Source organism: Cicer arietinum, chromosome 3 (assembly GCF_000331145.2).
Source record: "Cicer arietinum cultivar CDC Frontier isolate Library 1 chromosome 3, Cicar.CDCFrontier_v2.0, whole genome shotgun sequence".
In the NCBI taxonomy this organism is placed as follows: domain Eukaryota; kingdom Viridiplantae; phylum Streptophyta; class Magnoliopsida; order Fabales; family Fabaceae; genus Cicer; species Cicer arietinum.
Genome location: NC_021162.2, coordinates 42,067,535 through 42,084,775, shown reverse-complemented (window position 1 = coordinate 42,084,775; position 17,241 = coordinate 42,067,535). Strand labels below are relative to the sequence as shown.

The following is a 17,241-nucleotide window of genomic DNA, read 5'->3' as shown; positions in this document are numbered from 1 at the left end:
TTTTTAGTTCAAACAATCTTACCTCTACCTGAATTTCTTCCTTTAACCCGTTCAGAAATAGAATCAACAGTTACCATCTTGCTGAAAGAATTATTTCTTGTAAAGCTAGTAGGTCTAGAATAGTCAGTGCTCCCCTTCTTATTCAAAATAATATTTTTCTGTTCTATCATTAGGGCTTTTTGAATAACATTAGTAAGGCTTTTTAGTTCAAACAATCTTACTTCTACCTGAATTTCTTCCTTTAATCCATTCAGAAAAATGCCCTTAGCAAATTCTTAATCAATTTCTCTTAGAGCGCCAACATACTTCTCAAATTCCTCCACATACTCTTCCACTGTACCAACCTGTTTCAAAGATAGCAACAATTCAAAAGGATTTTGAATCATTGATGGTTGAAATCTCCTTATGACAGCCACCTTGAAAGCATCCCATGAAGGATTTGGATTGCACCTCTCCCACCATTGAAACCAGCTTAAAGCTCTTCCTTCCAATGCTAACAGAATCGCCTGCATTTTCTCGTCTTCTTGGACCACTTGCAACGAAAAATAGCGATCTAGCATGCGTGTCCAACCAAAAGCGTCCTCACCGGAAAAAATTGGGATTTCCAATTTCCGCCAACGATTTTGCCCTTTCTCCCTGATGCATTCACGATCTCCGATCTCACTGCCTCCATCACCATGATCGTCATCAGATCGCACTCCTAATTTACTTGCGATTGCAGCAAGCAATTCTTCAGTTTTCTTCGTCCTCGCTTCATTTAGGTCAAGCCTCGTGCGTATTTCTTCTCTCTCTAAATTCCAATCATCCGAAGAACGAGCCATGTTTCTCGTCAAAACCATACGCAATCGCAGCGGAAACAACCGATCACAGGACACCAGAATCGGTGTCTCTGATACCAGTGTTACAACTGGTAACTCAAAGAAGAGGAATTAGGGATAGAATAGAAGAATGCTACTCAGAATCAAGGTGATTCTGAATTGAATGTATTATTTCGCAATGAAGAACACGTTACAAGCTTAGAGAAGAAAATTCTTGATTCCCTATGAATCAGTCCAACCAATTCTACTTATTCCCTAACAACCCCCCTAACTGCTCTTAACAGATTGCTATTTATAGTAATCTGTTTTGGCTCCAATTTCTAATAGAATGACATCTAAGCTAAAAAGAAAACTAACTAACTAACATTCTTTTTATTCCTTCTCACATATACATTCCCAAACCTATTTTTATTCGGATCAGCGCTCCAACCAACTAAGCTAAAGCGAATGGCGCATAATAACCCATGAAGGTATCCCTTATGGGTAGCGGCATTAGCGACGATGATTTGGGTAAAAAATCATAGCGCTAGAAAGAACAATGGGGTGGTAAAGTTTACTTTGAGAATCATTATTATTTGCATGGTTATTGGGGGATTTTGGTTGATCGTTATGAAGAGATGATTGAGAACTATCATCCTGGTTTTGGTGATCTAGGTGGCTACTTGTGACTCATTTTGTGGGGTGTAAACCATGTGGGAAATATGGGGATTACCCTGTTGAAAGGTGTTTGAAACAGATGGATCGTGCTTATAATTTTTAGGATAATAAGATATTGCAGATGTATGATTTTACTCACAAGTCACTTGCTAGTAGAAGGGATCAGATGTTTGGTGGAGGAAATTCTCAAGCCTTTGTCGTGGCAGCTGTTGCAGCCCTTATGAGTGGGCTCTTAGTTGACAGGGTTGGAAGATTTGCAATTCAATTGATGTTATTCTTCTTGGTGCTCGATTATTCTCTATTCGATGGTTCCAGATCTGCCCTTACTCTCCAATTTTGATTAACGAAAATATGTGTCATTGTTCAAACAGCCGCTATCTCATGTTTTGGACGCATTTTCTTATTCCATTGGTTGATCATGGCTTCGTTTCGTTAGAGTCGCGCTGTTTCTTCTTTGGTGTTTGTCATGCAATTTAGTTATTATTAATAGATTATAATAGTGGCTTATATTCCCACCAACGATCATTTTGGTGGTGTCCCTTTTTCCACATATGAATTATATTAGTGATGACTTCTTCCATTGGTGGTTATTCTAACGATGTCTTTTATTTTCATGACTTATTTTACCTTGGCAATTTGCCCCAGATGCACTGGCATTGCCTTTCTCTCCTTGAAGCACGCCTCTCTCTCATTGAAGCAGATTCAAGTTTAAATATTTTGAGTCTCCATTATTATTGGTTTGAAGCTTCCAAATGCAGTTTTTTAGAGGAACGAAACTTATTTTGTTCAATTGTCTGCCATGAATTTCTCTCAGGCTGATGATCAATCAGACTATCTGGCTAGGCTATATTTATAGCAATTCTCTCCGACTTCACATGCATCCCTGAGCTGCCTCTCCATATTTTTTATTATGTTGTGGAACAAAACATTGTTTTCTTGTAGCGAGCTTTAGCTTGAGGGGGAGTGTTAGAATATTAGAAAATATCTTATAATATCTTTTATATTATATTAGAGTATCTAAAATTATTTCTTATGATCAATTTATAATCATAGAGATATCTTATAATATCTTTCATTATTATTATGATTTATTTCTGATTTATGATTAAGTCTATGTTTCTCTATAAATAGAGATTAGTATTGAATCTTTTGTAATCATGTTAGCATAAAACTATTATCAATAATATTCAAACCCTTATTATTTTCTCTCCTGCTTTTCTCTAAAATCCCACAACTTCAACAAATTTCAACATGCAAAACAGGTATAATTAGGAAAAGAGAGGTGTATAATACAAAAGTGATAAGGCATAGCATGTGTTGTGGGTAACAATTGATAATTTATTTATTTTTCTTAATACCAATTGATAATTCTTTGCAGCCATACGCAGGTTCATTGACATAGTGCCACTCACCATTGCAGTCTAATTGGCAGTTTAGGGAAGAGTAAAAAAATCTCACACTAAGCAATACTATAATTTTAGTCAAAAAAAAATAATACAATAATTAATCATAACCATTAATCAATATTACAATGAAGGGTCAAGATTCAGAATAACTCTAAAAAATTACTCTTGGAGTTCAATTGACCCCTTCTCTATTAAGAATAGTGGTAATCTGCAATCAAAACTGCCCCTACTTATCATTTAATTTTATATGGGAACTCGCTATGTTGAAAGATACAACTAATGGCATTAAATATGGTGAAATTAATTAAATTGTGCTTATAGTTTGGGCCACCAATCATGATACTTTTTTTTGCTTATATTTGAGTCCAAAAGGAGTAATTAGTTAGCCATCCATAACTTTTTAACAAAATACTTTAACCCATTCCCACCAGGGCATTGGCATTTCCATTTCCAGTTGATATAAGTTCATTCTGAATCTTCAGTCAAATAAAGTGGAAATTTGCTTGTGTTAAATCTTTCAATGCAATAATAGATTTGGGGAAAGCTAGATAATATCTTGATCCCCTATGCTTCAATAGCACTTATAGGTGGTTGCCACTCAACTCATTCCAAAATAAACTAGAACATGTATACATCACAACTAAATTCACACAATTCAAAAAGAGTGAAAGAAAATCAATCATACCACGTGGTCGCCACTTCTCAGTGTGAGATCTAAATCAGTTTTCAAAGAAGCACTAGAAGGATCGCCATCAGAAATTATAGCGGGGCAAGAACTATCTTGTGGAACAAAACGATAAACGAAACGATTATCTTCGTGAGATTTCGAATAAGGTATTCCTTGTGAAGCATCAATAACAATAGAAGAAAGACCACCAGCGTTTCGAGTCCTCAAATTATATGATCGCCACACCTCTTTCTTCAAATACTGAAATGTCAAGGAAATAAGATATTCAAAAAGGGGAATTTTTACAATATGCCAAATCAAGAATAAATCATAGAGGAGAAAAGGCAAACTAAAGAGATTTTAAAATTTTCACCTCAATCCCTTTAGCTTCTAAATCAATCAAATGATCCCAATGGCAGAGGAACTTAGAATGAGATGATGTCAAGTGACTAGTATGGGAATCAAAAACATCTCCCAATCCTTTGCTCTCTACTCCTCCACTATGTGCCTAAGCATTTTATTATAGAAGTACCATGAACATTTGAGAAAACATATATTACCAATAGTACATTCTTACATAAATAAAGTAATAACAGACATACTCCAAGTAAAGTTATTGTTTCAAGTATTTTAATATCTTTACTACTGCAATACATATTATAAATAGTGCCGGCATATGTCTGACTATGACTAGTCGGTACTAGATGACAAAAGATTATACAGATATTACTTCCAAATTCCAATAATCATAATTGGGACATAATGCATCAATAGATATTGGATATGGTTTAATTCATTAAAATGATACAGTTTTAGGCATGGTTTCATAACTTTAGAATAAAAATGCAATTATTACATACTCCCTCTAGTCACTATTATAAGCAAAAAAATGTCTTAAATCCTAGTCACTATTGTAAGCAAAAGTTAACTATTTTTCACTCATTTAATGCTATTATTCCTAATACAACCTTCATTTAATTCAAAACATTTAATATTGATAGTTAAGTGTTTGACATTTAAAAAGAACAATTTAGTAAATTTAATTTGTGTTTTTCATGAAACCTAGAAATTCAGTTGCACTTAACTACATTTCTTAATACACGTGAAAGTAGTTTTTTTTGCTTATAATAGTGATCGGAGGGAGTATTAATTTTATTTATAAATATAGAAAATCCATTATAAATTTTTTTCCTATTCACATGTGGTCTTTCAAAGCAGTCAACATTACTATAATCTACATTTCCCAAGGTATAGAAGTACCTTATGAAAAATGCTACAGACATTAAGATGGCGACAACCTCTGCACATGCTAGGACTCTACAATCAGAAAAATGAAGGCTTGTAATGGCATTCTGATAAAGTCGTTAAAAGCACCTTATTTAACATTATGGGAAACCCCATACCTGTAACACTGGTGGAAGTTGTTGCAAGAGTAATGCCTTCAAAATATCACTTGCTAGCTCATTACGCCGTATTATTAACCCAACTAAGTCAGATCTTTGAACCATAATGCCCTTTTGTACACATAAATTGAACAATATTACCTCTTGACCAAAAGAAACTGATATTGAAGCAACATGATCTTACCTGTGTATGATCTGTTTGGAGATAATATAGAAGGCCAGAATCAATGGTCTTCTGGTACCTGTTAATCGAAACAAGACAGAATAAATCTTTCAGAATAATCCTTCAATATGTGTGTGTGTACGCACGCTGTAAGAAATGAATAGTTTGAACCTTTCAGACATCAGGAGAGTGTACAAAATGACTTGGGCGTTATGTTCTACTGATGACTGCAGATATGGCATGCAAAACATGTTAAAACTGGTGTATTTATCTTATCTCATATTTTAAGGATTGATTATAAGTGAGGACCAGAATCTTGCCTGGCTATTAGTTGATTTTCCCGTTTTGAACTCTACTGGCATGATCTTTTCCTCTGGTTTATCTTTTCTTGATTGGACCATCACTCTAACCGAAGCATCAACAATCCCTTTCAAACCATATTTTGGTGCCCATGCCATTTCTTCAATATCTATTACCTACTAATAACATAAGCTTCTAAAAGTGCATATAATGTGCATTTTATGCAAAACATTCATTATCAAGAGCTACGTTACATGCATTTATGAGCCGATCCTGCAAATTTCTGATACACTATCTATTATCTAATACCCGCATTCACACTTTTACTTATCAAAGATTGCTTGGGTACAATACAAGCGCTTAAACTTTTATTTTGACAATAGATAAAATTATAACAAGTAGAAAGGCGAAAAGACACAAATAAAACAAGGATAAGGTGTCCTCAAAAATGATCAGACTGAAAAAGCATATGCATTGCATATTCGTACACCAATACGGCCCCAACTATTAGAAGCTAAAGTAATTGGCAGATTGATTCGTTATTGTTGAAGTTAAACATATATTCTCATATTAATATATATAGTATAGACATATTATATAAATAGGGATAGTATCTCCTATATTTATTTCTTGTAATAATTGCTTTGAGCCTATATAAAATGGACTTCAATGTGTAGTTCATACACATGGTTTCACCATATGACTTTCTCATTTTCTCTCATTTAACATGGTATCAAGAGCTCAATGTTGTTAAACTCTCGAGTTCACTCTTAATCCCTTACGAGTTTAGAATTCTAGATTACATGAACGATTTAACTCGCTTGTAAACTCTCTTTTCAGTAAAACTGTTACGAGTTTAAGTAAACTGTGAAAAAATCATTAAACTCTCGATTTTACTAGTAGTTTACGATTCTGCCGTTTTTTAAGCCTAAAAGAAAGGGAGTGCAAAAGCATCATATGGTAAATTTGGCATCCCAACTATGTTAGCAGTGCCCTAAATAATATATTAAAATGAAAAGAGGGAAAATAAAGTTTGGGGGGACTGGACCAATACACAAGGTAACAACAGTGTGCAATATCACATAAAATAAAAAAGTTTACAAATCTACATTAGTTTGGCCAAAAAATGTAAAATTTTGATCAATAATGTTTGATATCTGATTCAGTTTATAATTCTACATAAATTTTATTGGTTTTTAAATATAAACTTATGGTTTTAGTGTTTTTGTGAAAGATGACTATTATGCATCGAAAAGAGTTTATTGTTTCTTAAACCGTGCTTACCCAATGGACCCACTGTCCTCAGGCGAGAAAAAATTTCGGCAAACTGTGTTCCAACTCTGGTTTGCCCCTCCTTCTCTGCTGTTGTGACTCATTCCGATATTCTGTTTCAACTGTTTTTTGGCCAAACCCATCTTCGCCACCTTTTCCGACGTGTAACCCCACCATCAAAATCACCTCCACCAGTCTGGCCTATGCCCCAAACCTCACTTTCCCTATCAGGAGTGTCATCTTTTCATGTTTGTTGTCACAATGAATGACAGATGATGAGAACTTGACTCCCAATTCCGTAAGCAAGGACTGGATCAAGAGAAGTTTGGATGCGGCCAGAGCAAGACTATGATACTCAGCTTTTGTGTTGGATCTAGAAATAACTGATTTCTTTTTAAGCCCACTAGGAGATAAAGTTCTAGCCAAGAATGACACAAGCATTAGAAGTGGAACGCCTATTATCAGGATTCAGAACCCCAATCAACATCACAAAAGGCTTGAAAAGTGATAGGGAAACTAGAAACAAGAGTTAAGTGCAAGCTCCAAGAGATTGACCCCTTGGGATAGCGAAGAATCTTTTTTACTACCAGTCAAAGAGATTCCAAGGGGCTTCCATGAACTGGCATACCTTGTTAACTGAGAAACAGAGATTAGTCCTGGTGATGGTGGCATATTGGAGAGCCTCAACCACAGACCTGTAATGTACAGAGTTGGACCAGTGAGAGATTCTGAGCCATCTTTAGAGAGTTTGCAGCCAATAACCATAGGAGAAGGGCGAGGCTTAGCCTCATGCATATTAGTTTTGGCATGTGTGTACATGCCTTGGGACAAGAGAAGATAACCATCAGCTTGGGTTTTAACTTCAATGCCAAGAAAGTAGCCAAGAGCACCAAGTTCTTTAAGGGAAAAGACTGCATTCAGTTGGGAACAATTTGATTGACTAGAGAAGGGTCACTGCCAATGACGATGATATCATCAACATACACCATGTAAAGTAGAGTGGAATTCTTGGAGTAAACAAACAAGGAGGGGTCGCACTTGCTAGCCATGAACCCAAACTGAACTAGAGTGCTTTTCAATCTGTCAAACCAAGTCTGGAGTGCCCGCTTTAAGCCATAAAGAGACTTGTGAAGCTTACACACTAGAGACTTGATGGAAGACTCAACTAGGGGGTTGAGTCATATAAACCTCCTCTTCAAGGAAGTCGTTCAAAAAGGCATTATTGATATCGAATTTTTGAATTTGCCAATGTTCAAAAAGGCTCATTTGTGATAACCAACTGCATATTTCCTCTAATCTGGTTTTTCATGAGGACGAAGCATATTGAGATAGGCTGGCAATTTGTTAGGAGCAGCTCGAATCAGGTGACATCACCTCATGCTTTGTCATATCTAACGATCAATAGTTAGATGTCTTCACTAAATCCTTGAGAGGTCCTTGAATTAGTTATATATGTAACAAGCTAGGTGCATATATATGCTCCAACTTGAGGGGAGTGTTGAAAATATATTATGATATCTATATTGATTGTGTAGGCATATCATATCATGTAAATTGGGATAGTATTTCCTATATTTATTTCTTCAGATTATTACTTTGAGGCTATATAAAATTGAACCCGCTATGTAGTTTATACACATGGTTTCACCATATTCCTTTTTCGTATTCGCACATTCAACAATTATAACTGTACATCTGCTAGATTTATACTTTATATTTCCACAAAATAAATGATAGATCAGTCAGTTATACACAAGAAAGCAAATTGGAGCTTGCCTCAGATATGCCAACTTTCTTCATTCCATTAACACATCCAAAGTCAACATTAGGGTCTTCTCTTTCCTGCCAAAATATCCCAAGTCATCAGTCAGAATGTTTAACAAAATAACAAATGGAATTTAGTATTTTCCTAATAAAATAAAATGAAAGTATTATATGTTAGAAAAGGTGAAAAAGAACATATGACCTTATAAAGTAGCAAGTTACATTTGGCAACAGCAAAGGAAATATTGCCATTCTAAATGATAATAATAAATAGTGTTTGAGAGGAGAGCATGAATTATTTTCACACACCTCCATATTTCTGAACAGCATGATCCAATTGTATATTTTAGGGATACCATCAATCAAGGTTTTGTGAACATCCTTTTCATTTACTGCAATGTCCACACGATGAAGAAATTAATGCTCAATCCCCAATAAAATGTCACGCTCAACACTAAATAAGTTATATCCGAGAATAACTGTTGATTAAATTCCAAACTCCAGTGATATCTAGGTAGTCAATCACAGCGGTTCCCAGCGCGATCGCGGTGGAGGAGAACGGCATGGCTGCAGCGGCGCAGTGAGGAGGAAGATCACGCGCGATCTGGGTGTGTTTGCGGGTCGCGTTTCGGGTTGCGTGTTCCCAAAACCTAGAAAACGTGAATTTTTCTGGAAAAACCAATTGTGCCCTTTAATTTTAAAACGTTTTGGGGGTATTTTTGGTATTCCATTCTTCAGATTTCACTATTACCCTAATTTCTCTTTTCCTTATGCCTCGTTCTTCCTTTTCTTTGTCCCTCCTCACTGCCGTTTTCGTTCTTCCACCACCAGCCGCGCCGTCCAGCTTCAAACACCACTGTCGCACTGCCTCTGGCTTCGAACACCACCAGCCTTTGTTCCTCCTCTGTTTTTTTCTTCCTTCTTTCTTTCTCTTTTTACTTTTTTAGTTTTTCTTTTCTTTTTCTTTTGTTACTTACTTCCTTTAAATGAAAAGGATGTATGTTTTGATTAAGACTTGAAGTTTTTTATTCATGTAATTTGTCCAAAAAATAGAGGTAATCCTGGTATCCCGCAACCCGCTATCCAGGTTTCCAAATTTGGCCGCGACGCACCGCTATCTGGGATTAACTACCTAGAATGATGTGTACATATAAATAAGAGATAATATAAAGATTAAGGACACAATACCAGACCTCCACATGCAAATAAACTTTCAATATTTTTCTGCAAAACTACTTCTGTGTAACATTCCAAGAAGTTTATTGTGGGATTGTTACTTGTAAGCCCAGCCTGCACGAAGAAACCAAACCCATATATATACACATACATAAATACAACGCACACACACTAATATAAAAAGAAGGGCAAGCTTAATGCTGAGTCATTGAATATATATACTATTGTACAGGATGTATTTTAGAGACCTGAAAAATTTGGTGAAGCAAGGTTCCACATAAAGCTGCAATTGAGTACTCATTGGATTTTAGCCTCTCATCTAAGACAGCTCTCCTTGGGCAACTAAAACTGCCAGCAACCTGGAATACACTTTTGTATTAGGAATACACACCTACACACCTACACACCAAACTGTATATCACCTAACATAAATTGTTCTGCAGTTCTCTTTGTAATTAGTAGCTAAAACAATCCAGCTGAAAAGAGCGTACGTAAACAATTCCTTATAGTTCAGAATCACAAGCATGAAGCACAATAACCATTTCTGATTAAAATCAGCTAAGGGATCAAAGTTTCCAAAGTCGGACTAGAAAATAATACGAAGCTATTTTATAAAACTAAAGGAATTACATCTTCCATATCTGCTGAAACCACTACTTCAAATGCATGTATATGGAAACAAAACAGTAGAGTTCATCGCAATCTGCAGCTGGTCCATTGTAGAATAAATTACACTTTTTATAAAGGAAATATTCCCTCCAGTCTTTTTTATAAGAGACAGTACTTGGGTTAAAATTTGGTCAACAAAAGCTGATGTATCTGGTACATCAACTTTCGTTGACCAAATTTTAACCCAACTGTCTCTTATAAAAAAGACTGGCGGGAGTATTTGACAAGATAGAGTTGCATAATTAGAAACTGTAAGTAATCACTCTTTATAAAATATATGTTGACAAGACACCTAAGTATCCCAACACTAAGTAAAGCAAGAAGACTGAAGTCGCATGTGGAAGTAAGTAATCTGAATGCAAGAGTAAAAAGATAACTACCCGTGTTCCAGACACAAGAATATCTGGGTGTACAATCAAAAAATTATTATCATGATCAATATCACAATTTCCCCCTTCATCAAATTGACCAATTACGTTCACAGTATCTCCAGGTGAAATTACACTGTAAGACCTGGAATAATTAAGAGAAGGAATTAGATAAGCTAGAAATGAGATTATAACAAAGAGAATAATAGGTAGGATGACTATACAAAACTGAGAACTCAATCTTTCGAACATTCTTGTAAAGAATTCAGTTAAGAGTTCATGAAATATTTAGTAATTATTATTGATATAGGATGACTCTATCTTATTATTGATATAGGATGACTCTATCTTTAAATAACATAATTCTATCTTTATTTTGTTTTATTTTACGAAGATTTTGATTTGCATATTCTTTTGTAAATTTATCAAAGAAATGGTGTTGTGATTGAGCTAATTTTTGTTGAATAGTGTTGAAGCCCCACAACAATAGTATAGACATAAAAGCTCATGTATACTAGCGCAGACCAGCTTACCATTCATCCCACAAGTTTACAGCTCGCTCTTCTCCAGTTTGTTCATTTAGTAAACGAAGCACCTATAAGCAGTTGATCAACAATATCATTAATCATATTCTTGATGGAAATAATTATAGCATTGAGCATCACTGCACCTTGTACGGGCATTTAGCAGCAGAAGAATCAGCAGGTTGCAATTTTTCAGATACCTAGAGTAAAAACATAAATAACAATAAGCGAACGAGAATTCTTCTTTTGTGTACCAAAGAACCAGTGATACAGAGCTTGATTCCAAAAGCATACCTCCAAAACCAAATAATTATAATTGGAGAAAACACCAATGTCTTTAGGTATATGTGATTTAGTCCTTTCAACTGTATGGTTGACTCTGACAGGGAGATCGTTAGCGATTCCAACTTGTGATTTAAAGGAATGAGTGGCTTTATCACATATTGTATCACTATCAACACCGATTGCATCTTCAACTTGATCTAAAAGTTCAAGCAATGCCTATAGAAATAAATAAATATTCTTAGACAATAATACATCATAAGAAAAAGTGCATCAATGGGTATGGTTCAGAATTTAGAGAGATCTTTCTAAAGTTGTACGGGAAACATATTCTATTAAATTATTTTTCTCTTGGGGATGGTATAAATAGTAATTCTGTGCAACTTTAGTGACAATGGCAAGTTAAAATGTATGCATCACAATGCACCAACTTGTGCTAAAATATATGTAGTCAATTGCAAATAGCGTGGCATAATGGTTATCCCCCAAAACACTATAGCAGTTTAGCAGGTAGCACAGTATAGCTATTGGCTGCTACGTTGATGTTTACGAAACAATACAAGAAATTAATACCATACACATATAAAGACTCAAAATATAAGAATAGACAAAATAAAACACATTCATAACTAATAATCAAAACTTATAAATATTCAAATTTCAAACTCAATATAAACAGTTATAAATCCAAGATAGCGGTGTGTAGCAGTCAAATCCAAAAATGCTAAAGCAGATAGCAGGGGAACAAGTTGGCCTCTGTCAAAATCTATTTCTATTTAATATCCCTCAATATAGGGATTCAGTTTAATAGGAGTAATAATAGGGATTTAGTTATATATGAGTACTAATAGGATTTGGTTGTTAAGTAATCTAGTATATATATATCTGATGTACTACCAATATAATTTATTCAAGAAATATATTTTTACTCTAATTCTTGACATGGCATCAGAGCTCTCGATCTTTGAGAGTCTTGCTTCCGCATAAATTTGCCGCCTTCATTGCGGTTTTCTTTTTTCTGAAACCTTAGCCACCTTCATTGTGGCCCTTTTTGCTGCCTTCGTTGCAGCAATTTAAGATTTTTTTTTGTTGCCTTCATTGCAGCAACTTAACATCTGTTTAACGAAGTCTGTTTGTTGCCTTCTTTGTTCTGAAACCAGCCGTGAACACAACTTTCAACTTCTCTCACCACCGTTGAAGACTGTTGACCACTATACACTGACCATATCACGCCACCGCCCTCCAATCAGCTGTTCGCCGCCCTTTTTTCGTAGATTGTGAATTAGACAAACTTGATGTTTTTTGTTTTTCATCCATGGCGGGAGAAGGAGTAGTGATTCATAAAGAAACCGAGAATGAAATAGGAAATAAAAAATTCCAAGCCGAATTGCAAAATCTCTCATCCGTTCACAAGTTGAATGGGAGGAACCATTTGAAGTGGTCTCAAATTGTGCGCACTTTTTTGAAAGGTAAAGGGATGGCGGTACACTTAACAGATGAACCCCCCAGTTGAAGACTGTTGACCACTATACACTGACCATATCACGCCACCGCCCTCCAATCAGCTGTTCGCCGCCCTTTTTTCGTAGATTGTGAATTAGACAAACTTGATGTTTTTTGTTTTTCATCCATGGCGGGAGAAGGAGTAGTGATTCATAAAGAAACCGAGAATGAAATAGGAAATAAAAAATTCCAAGCCGAATTGCAAAATCTCTCATCCGTTCACAAGTTGAATGGGAGGAACCATTTGAAGTGGTCTCAAATTGTGCGCACTTTTTTGAAAGGTAAAGGGATGGCGGTACACTTAACAGATGAACCCCCCAAAGAAACAGATCCCAAATTTAAGAGGTGGGATAAAGAGGATTCTATAATCATGGCATGGTTATGGGATGCAATGACCTCAGAAATCAGCAACACTTGCATGTTTCTCAGCACTGCGAAGAAGATTTGGAAGGCATTAGAAGAGACTTATTCTAAAGCTAAAGATGCTGCTCAAATATACGATGTGAAGGTGAAAATTGTGGCTGCTAAACAGGGAAACAAGACTGTTACTGAGTATGCAAATCATCTCAAAGCTTTGTGGATGGAAATGGATCATTACAGAGCTATAAAAGTCAAGTGTCCAGCAGATGCAGCATTACTCAAGGAGTATATTGAACAGGATAGAGTCTATGATTTCTTGGTGGGACTCAACTCTGATTTTGATCAAGTTAGAGTGCAAATTATTGGTAAGGAGAAAGTGCCAGGAATTAATGAAGTAGTGGCTATAGTGAGAAGTGAAGAAAGTAGAAGGGGACTAATGCTAACAGTCCCACCTGTAGAAAGCTCAGCAATGATGGTTGACCAAAAGAAAGGAGGAGGAGCCTATGTGGAGAAGAAAGGTGAAGGAGTGTGGTGTACCTATTGCAACAAGCCTCGCCACACTCGTGAAAAATGCTGGAAATTGCACGGGAGACCACTTAATAAAGAGTGGGGCTCTCAAAACCGAGACAAGGAGTGGGGAAAAAAGGGAGGTCAAGCACACATAGCTACAAGTACTAGTGAAGAAAGTCGAGAAGGTATGACGCAACTGAACCAAGATGAAGTAGAAAAGTTGAGATCTTTACTCACTAGTTTGGAGAAACCCACAGGTACTTGCTCTTTGGCACATTCAGGTACGTTTCCATTTTCTTTTGGACTTAATGCTTCAAATATACCATTTAACCAATATTTGATACTGGACTCTGGAGCCACAGACCACATGACACCCTTACCCATAACTCTACGAAATGTCCTCCATATCCCTAAATTGTCCACCAGCCTTATTTCCATTCAAAAACTCACAAAAGACCTATCATGTAATGTTATCTTCTATAACAACTTTTGTGTTTTTCAGGACAAGCATTCGGGGAGGACGATTGGACATGCTAGAGAATGGAATGGCCTTTATTGTTTGGATAACCAAGATTCTGCTCCGAAGTTATTCACCAACAATAACTCATTTTTTTCAGAATCAATAAAAACCATTAGAGATAAGGTTCTTTTGTACCACTGTCGCCTTGGTGACCCTTCGTTTCGAGTCATTAAGCAAATATTTCCTTCTTTTTTTAAGAAATTAGATGTAGAGAGTCTTCATTGTGAGGTGTGTGAGCTTGCTAAACACAAGCGTGTACCTTTTCCAATCAGTAATACAATAAGTACTTTTCCGTTTTATTTAATTCATACAGATGTATGGGGGTCCTTCAAATGTTCCAAATATATCAGGTGCACGTTGGTTTGTAACATTTATTGATGATTGTACTCGGGTTACTTGGGTGTATTTATTAAAACAAAAATCTGAAGTCACGTCTATGTTTCTACAGTTCTTCTCCATGATAAAAAATGAGTTTGGAGTAAGTATTAAGAGGATTAGGTCTAATAATGCTAAAGATTACTTTAACCATGGTCTTAATTATTTCTGTCAAAAGGAGGGCATTATTCATGAGTCCTCATGTGTTAAAACACCCCAACAAAATGGAATTGTTGAAAGGAAAAATAGCCACTTGTTAGATCAAACCCGAGCTATGTTATTTCAAACTAAGGTTCCTAAAAAATTTTGGGGAGAAGCGGTGTTAACTGCTTCGTACCTCATAAATCGTTTACCTTCTAGTGTCCTTGCCTTCAAAACTCCTATGGAGGCCCTGTCCTCATTCTACCCTAATGTGTCGACCTCCAGTAATCTTACTCCTAGAATATTTGGGTGTGCATCGTTTGTCCATATCCATGGTGATAATAGAGGGAAACTTGATCCTAGAGCCTTAAAATGTATCTTTATCGGGTACTCTTCCATCCAAAAGGGCTACAAATGCTATCATCCACCATCCCAAAAATTATTCGTCTCTCGTGATGTCACCTTCCATGAGCAAGAAAGTTACTTTGGTCAAACTCATCTTCAGGGGGAGAATACAAATAAGGAAGATGAGTCTCTTCTACTTCCTGAATTAACTCTTGAACCAGAAATTGAGATTGAAATTGATTCTGAGAAAGATGGTAAAGATGACACTAATGTTAGATATGGGAAGAATCTAGTATATACAAGAAGCACAAAGGCCATTCTTGAATCTATTCACATCCAAGAGTCCAATCCGACTTTACACGAGGTAACGTCTCTTGATGCTTCAAAATCTAGTAATCCAATTTATGAATCTTCCCATGCACTAGAATCAGAATCCAACACACCACCAACTTATGATGACCTCCATATCCCAATTGCCCTTAGGAAGAATACTAGGACATGTACCAACAAGCCACTCTACCCTCTATCCAACTACTTATGCTTTGAACAATTCTCACCTACCCATAAAGCCTTCCTCACAAGTCTGAACACTACCACTTTACCTACCTCTCTATCTGAAGCATTGTCTGACATGAAATGGGAACAAGCCATGAACTTGGAAATGGAAGCATTGGACAAGAACAGTACTTGGGATTTTGTCCCTCTACCAAATGGAAAGAAACCTGTAGGATGCAAGTGGGTATACACTATAAAGTACAAGGTTGATGCGTCAATTGAGAGGTAAAAGGAAAGGTTGGTAGCCTAAGGACTTACTCAAACATATAAAGTGGACTACTTGATATTATCTCTAGCAGCTAATTACAGTTGGAACTTGCACCAATTTGATGTAAAAAATGCATTCCTCCATGGAGATCTAGAAGAAGAGATTTATATGGACTTACCCCTTGGATATAGTGAGCATATTGCTGCCAACACCGTTTGTAAGCTAAAGAAGGCTCTATATGGGCTTAAACAATCACCACGAGCATGGTTTGGGAGGTTTGCTAGAGTCATGGTGGGTCTAGGCTTCAAACAAAGCCAAGGAGATTATACCCTCTTTATCAAACACTCTGAGTCAAGGGGAGTAACAGTGTTATTGGTATATGTGGACGACATTATAATGACCGGTGATGATGAAAAGGAGCAACAATTGTTAGGACAACACCTAGCCAAAGAATTTGAGATTAAAACCTTGGGAAAATTGAAGTATTTCTTGGGAATTGAAGTGGCTCACTCTATGAAAGGGATTTTTATATCCCAACAAAAATATATTACAGATTTTCTGCAGGAAACAGGCAAGACAGCATGCAAGCCAGCTAGTACACCAATCGATCCAAATTTACATTTGGGAAATGCAGAAGAAGACATTGCAGTTGACAAGGAAATGTACCAAAGATTAGTTGGAAGACTCATATATCTGTCACATACTAGACTTGATATTGCATTTGCTGTAAGCCTAGTCAGTCAATTCATGCATCAACCAAAGGAGGTACAATTGCAAGTTGCACTCAGAATCGTGCAATATTTGAAAGGGACCCCAGGAAGAGGAATTTTGTTCAAACGAAATGGAAATGTGAGTCTTGAAGCATATACCGATGTTGACTATGCAGGGTCAATTATAGATAGGATATCAACCACAGGATATTGCACTTTTCTATGTGGGAATCTTGTGACTTGGAAGAGTAAGAAACAAAGTGTGGTATCCAGATCCAGTGTTGAAGCAGAATTTAGGGCAATTGCACAAGGAATATGTGAATTACTATGGTTGAAGATCATTTTGGAGGACCTGAAGATAAAGTGGGATAAACCAATGAAACTTTATTGTGATAATAAATCTGCTATTAGCATAGCACATAATCCAGTGCAACATGATAGAACCAAGCATATTGAAGTCGATAGACATTTCATCAAAGAAAAACTCGACAGTGGCCTAATTTGCACTCCATATGTCTCATCCCAAGACAACCTTGCAGATCTTC

The 17,241-nt window shown here is 36.2% G+C and overlaps 2 protein-coding genes across 5 annotated transcripts in view; both read right to left on the bottom strand.

Moving 5' to 3' along the window:
* Window positions 1–17,241, bottom strand: part of LOC101502632 (DNA replication ATP-dependent helicase/nuclease JHS1) — a 47,385-nt gene that overhangs the window by 22,384 nt on the left and 7,760 nt on the right. For all 4 annotated transcript variants that reach the window (XM_073365903.1, XM_073365902.1, XM_073365901.1 and 1 more), the window contains exons 5-19: window positions 11,482–11,688; window positions 11,334–11,387; window positions 11,197–11,258; window positions 10,676–10,808; window positions 9,875–9,985; window positions 9,644–9,740; window positions 8,760–8,842; window positions 8,463–8,528; window positions 5,435–5,590; window positions 5,286–5,341; window positions 5,136–5,193; window positions 4,952–5,062; window positions 4,809–4,865; window positions 3,922–4,056; window positions 3,567–3,809 (exon numbers count right to left, since the gene is read on the bottom strand). In XM_073365903.1, the coding sequence (XP_073222004.1) occupies window positions 3,567–3,809; window positions 3,922–4,056; window positions 4,809–4,865; window positions 4,952–5,062; window positions 5,136–5,193; window positions 5,286–5,341; window positions 5,435–5,590; window positions 8,463–8,528; window positions 8,760–8,842; window positions 9,644–9,740; window positions 9,875–9,985; window positions 10,676–10,808; window positions 11,197–11,258; window positions 11,334–11,387; window positions 11,482–11,688 (1,629 nt within the window). The remainder of the gene's footprint in view (window positions 1–3,566; window positions 3,810–3,921; window positions 4,057–4,808; window positions 4,866–4,951; window positions 5,063–5,135; window positions 5,194–5,285; window positions 5,342–5,434; window positions 5,591–8,462; window positions 8,529–8,759; window positions 8,843–9,643; window positions 9,741–9,874; window positions 9,986–10,675; window positions 10,809–11,196; window positions 11,259–11,333; window positions 11,388–11,481; window positions 11,689–17,241) is intronic.
* LOC105853008 (uncharacterized) lies at window positions 112–3,560 on the bottom strand. Its single transcript, XM_073365904.1, has one exon. The coding sequence runs from the start codon at window positions 837–839 to the stop codon at window positions 276–278; it is 564 nt and encodes a 187-aa protein (XP_073222005.1). The 5' UTR covers window positions 840–3,560; the 3' UTR covers window positions 112–275.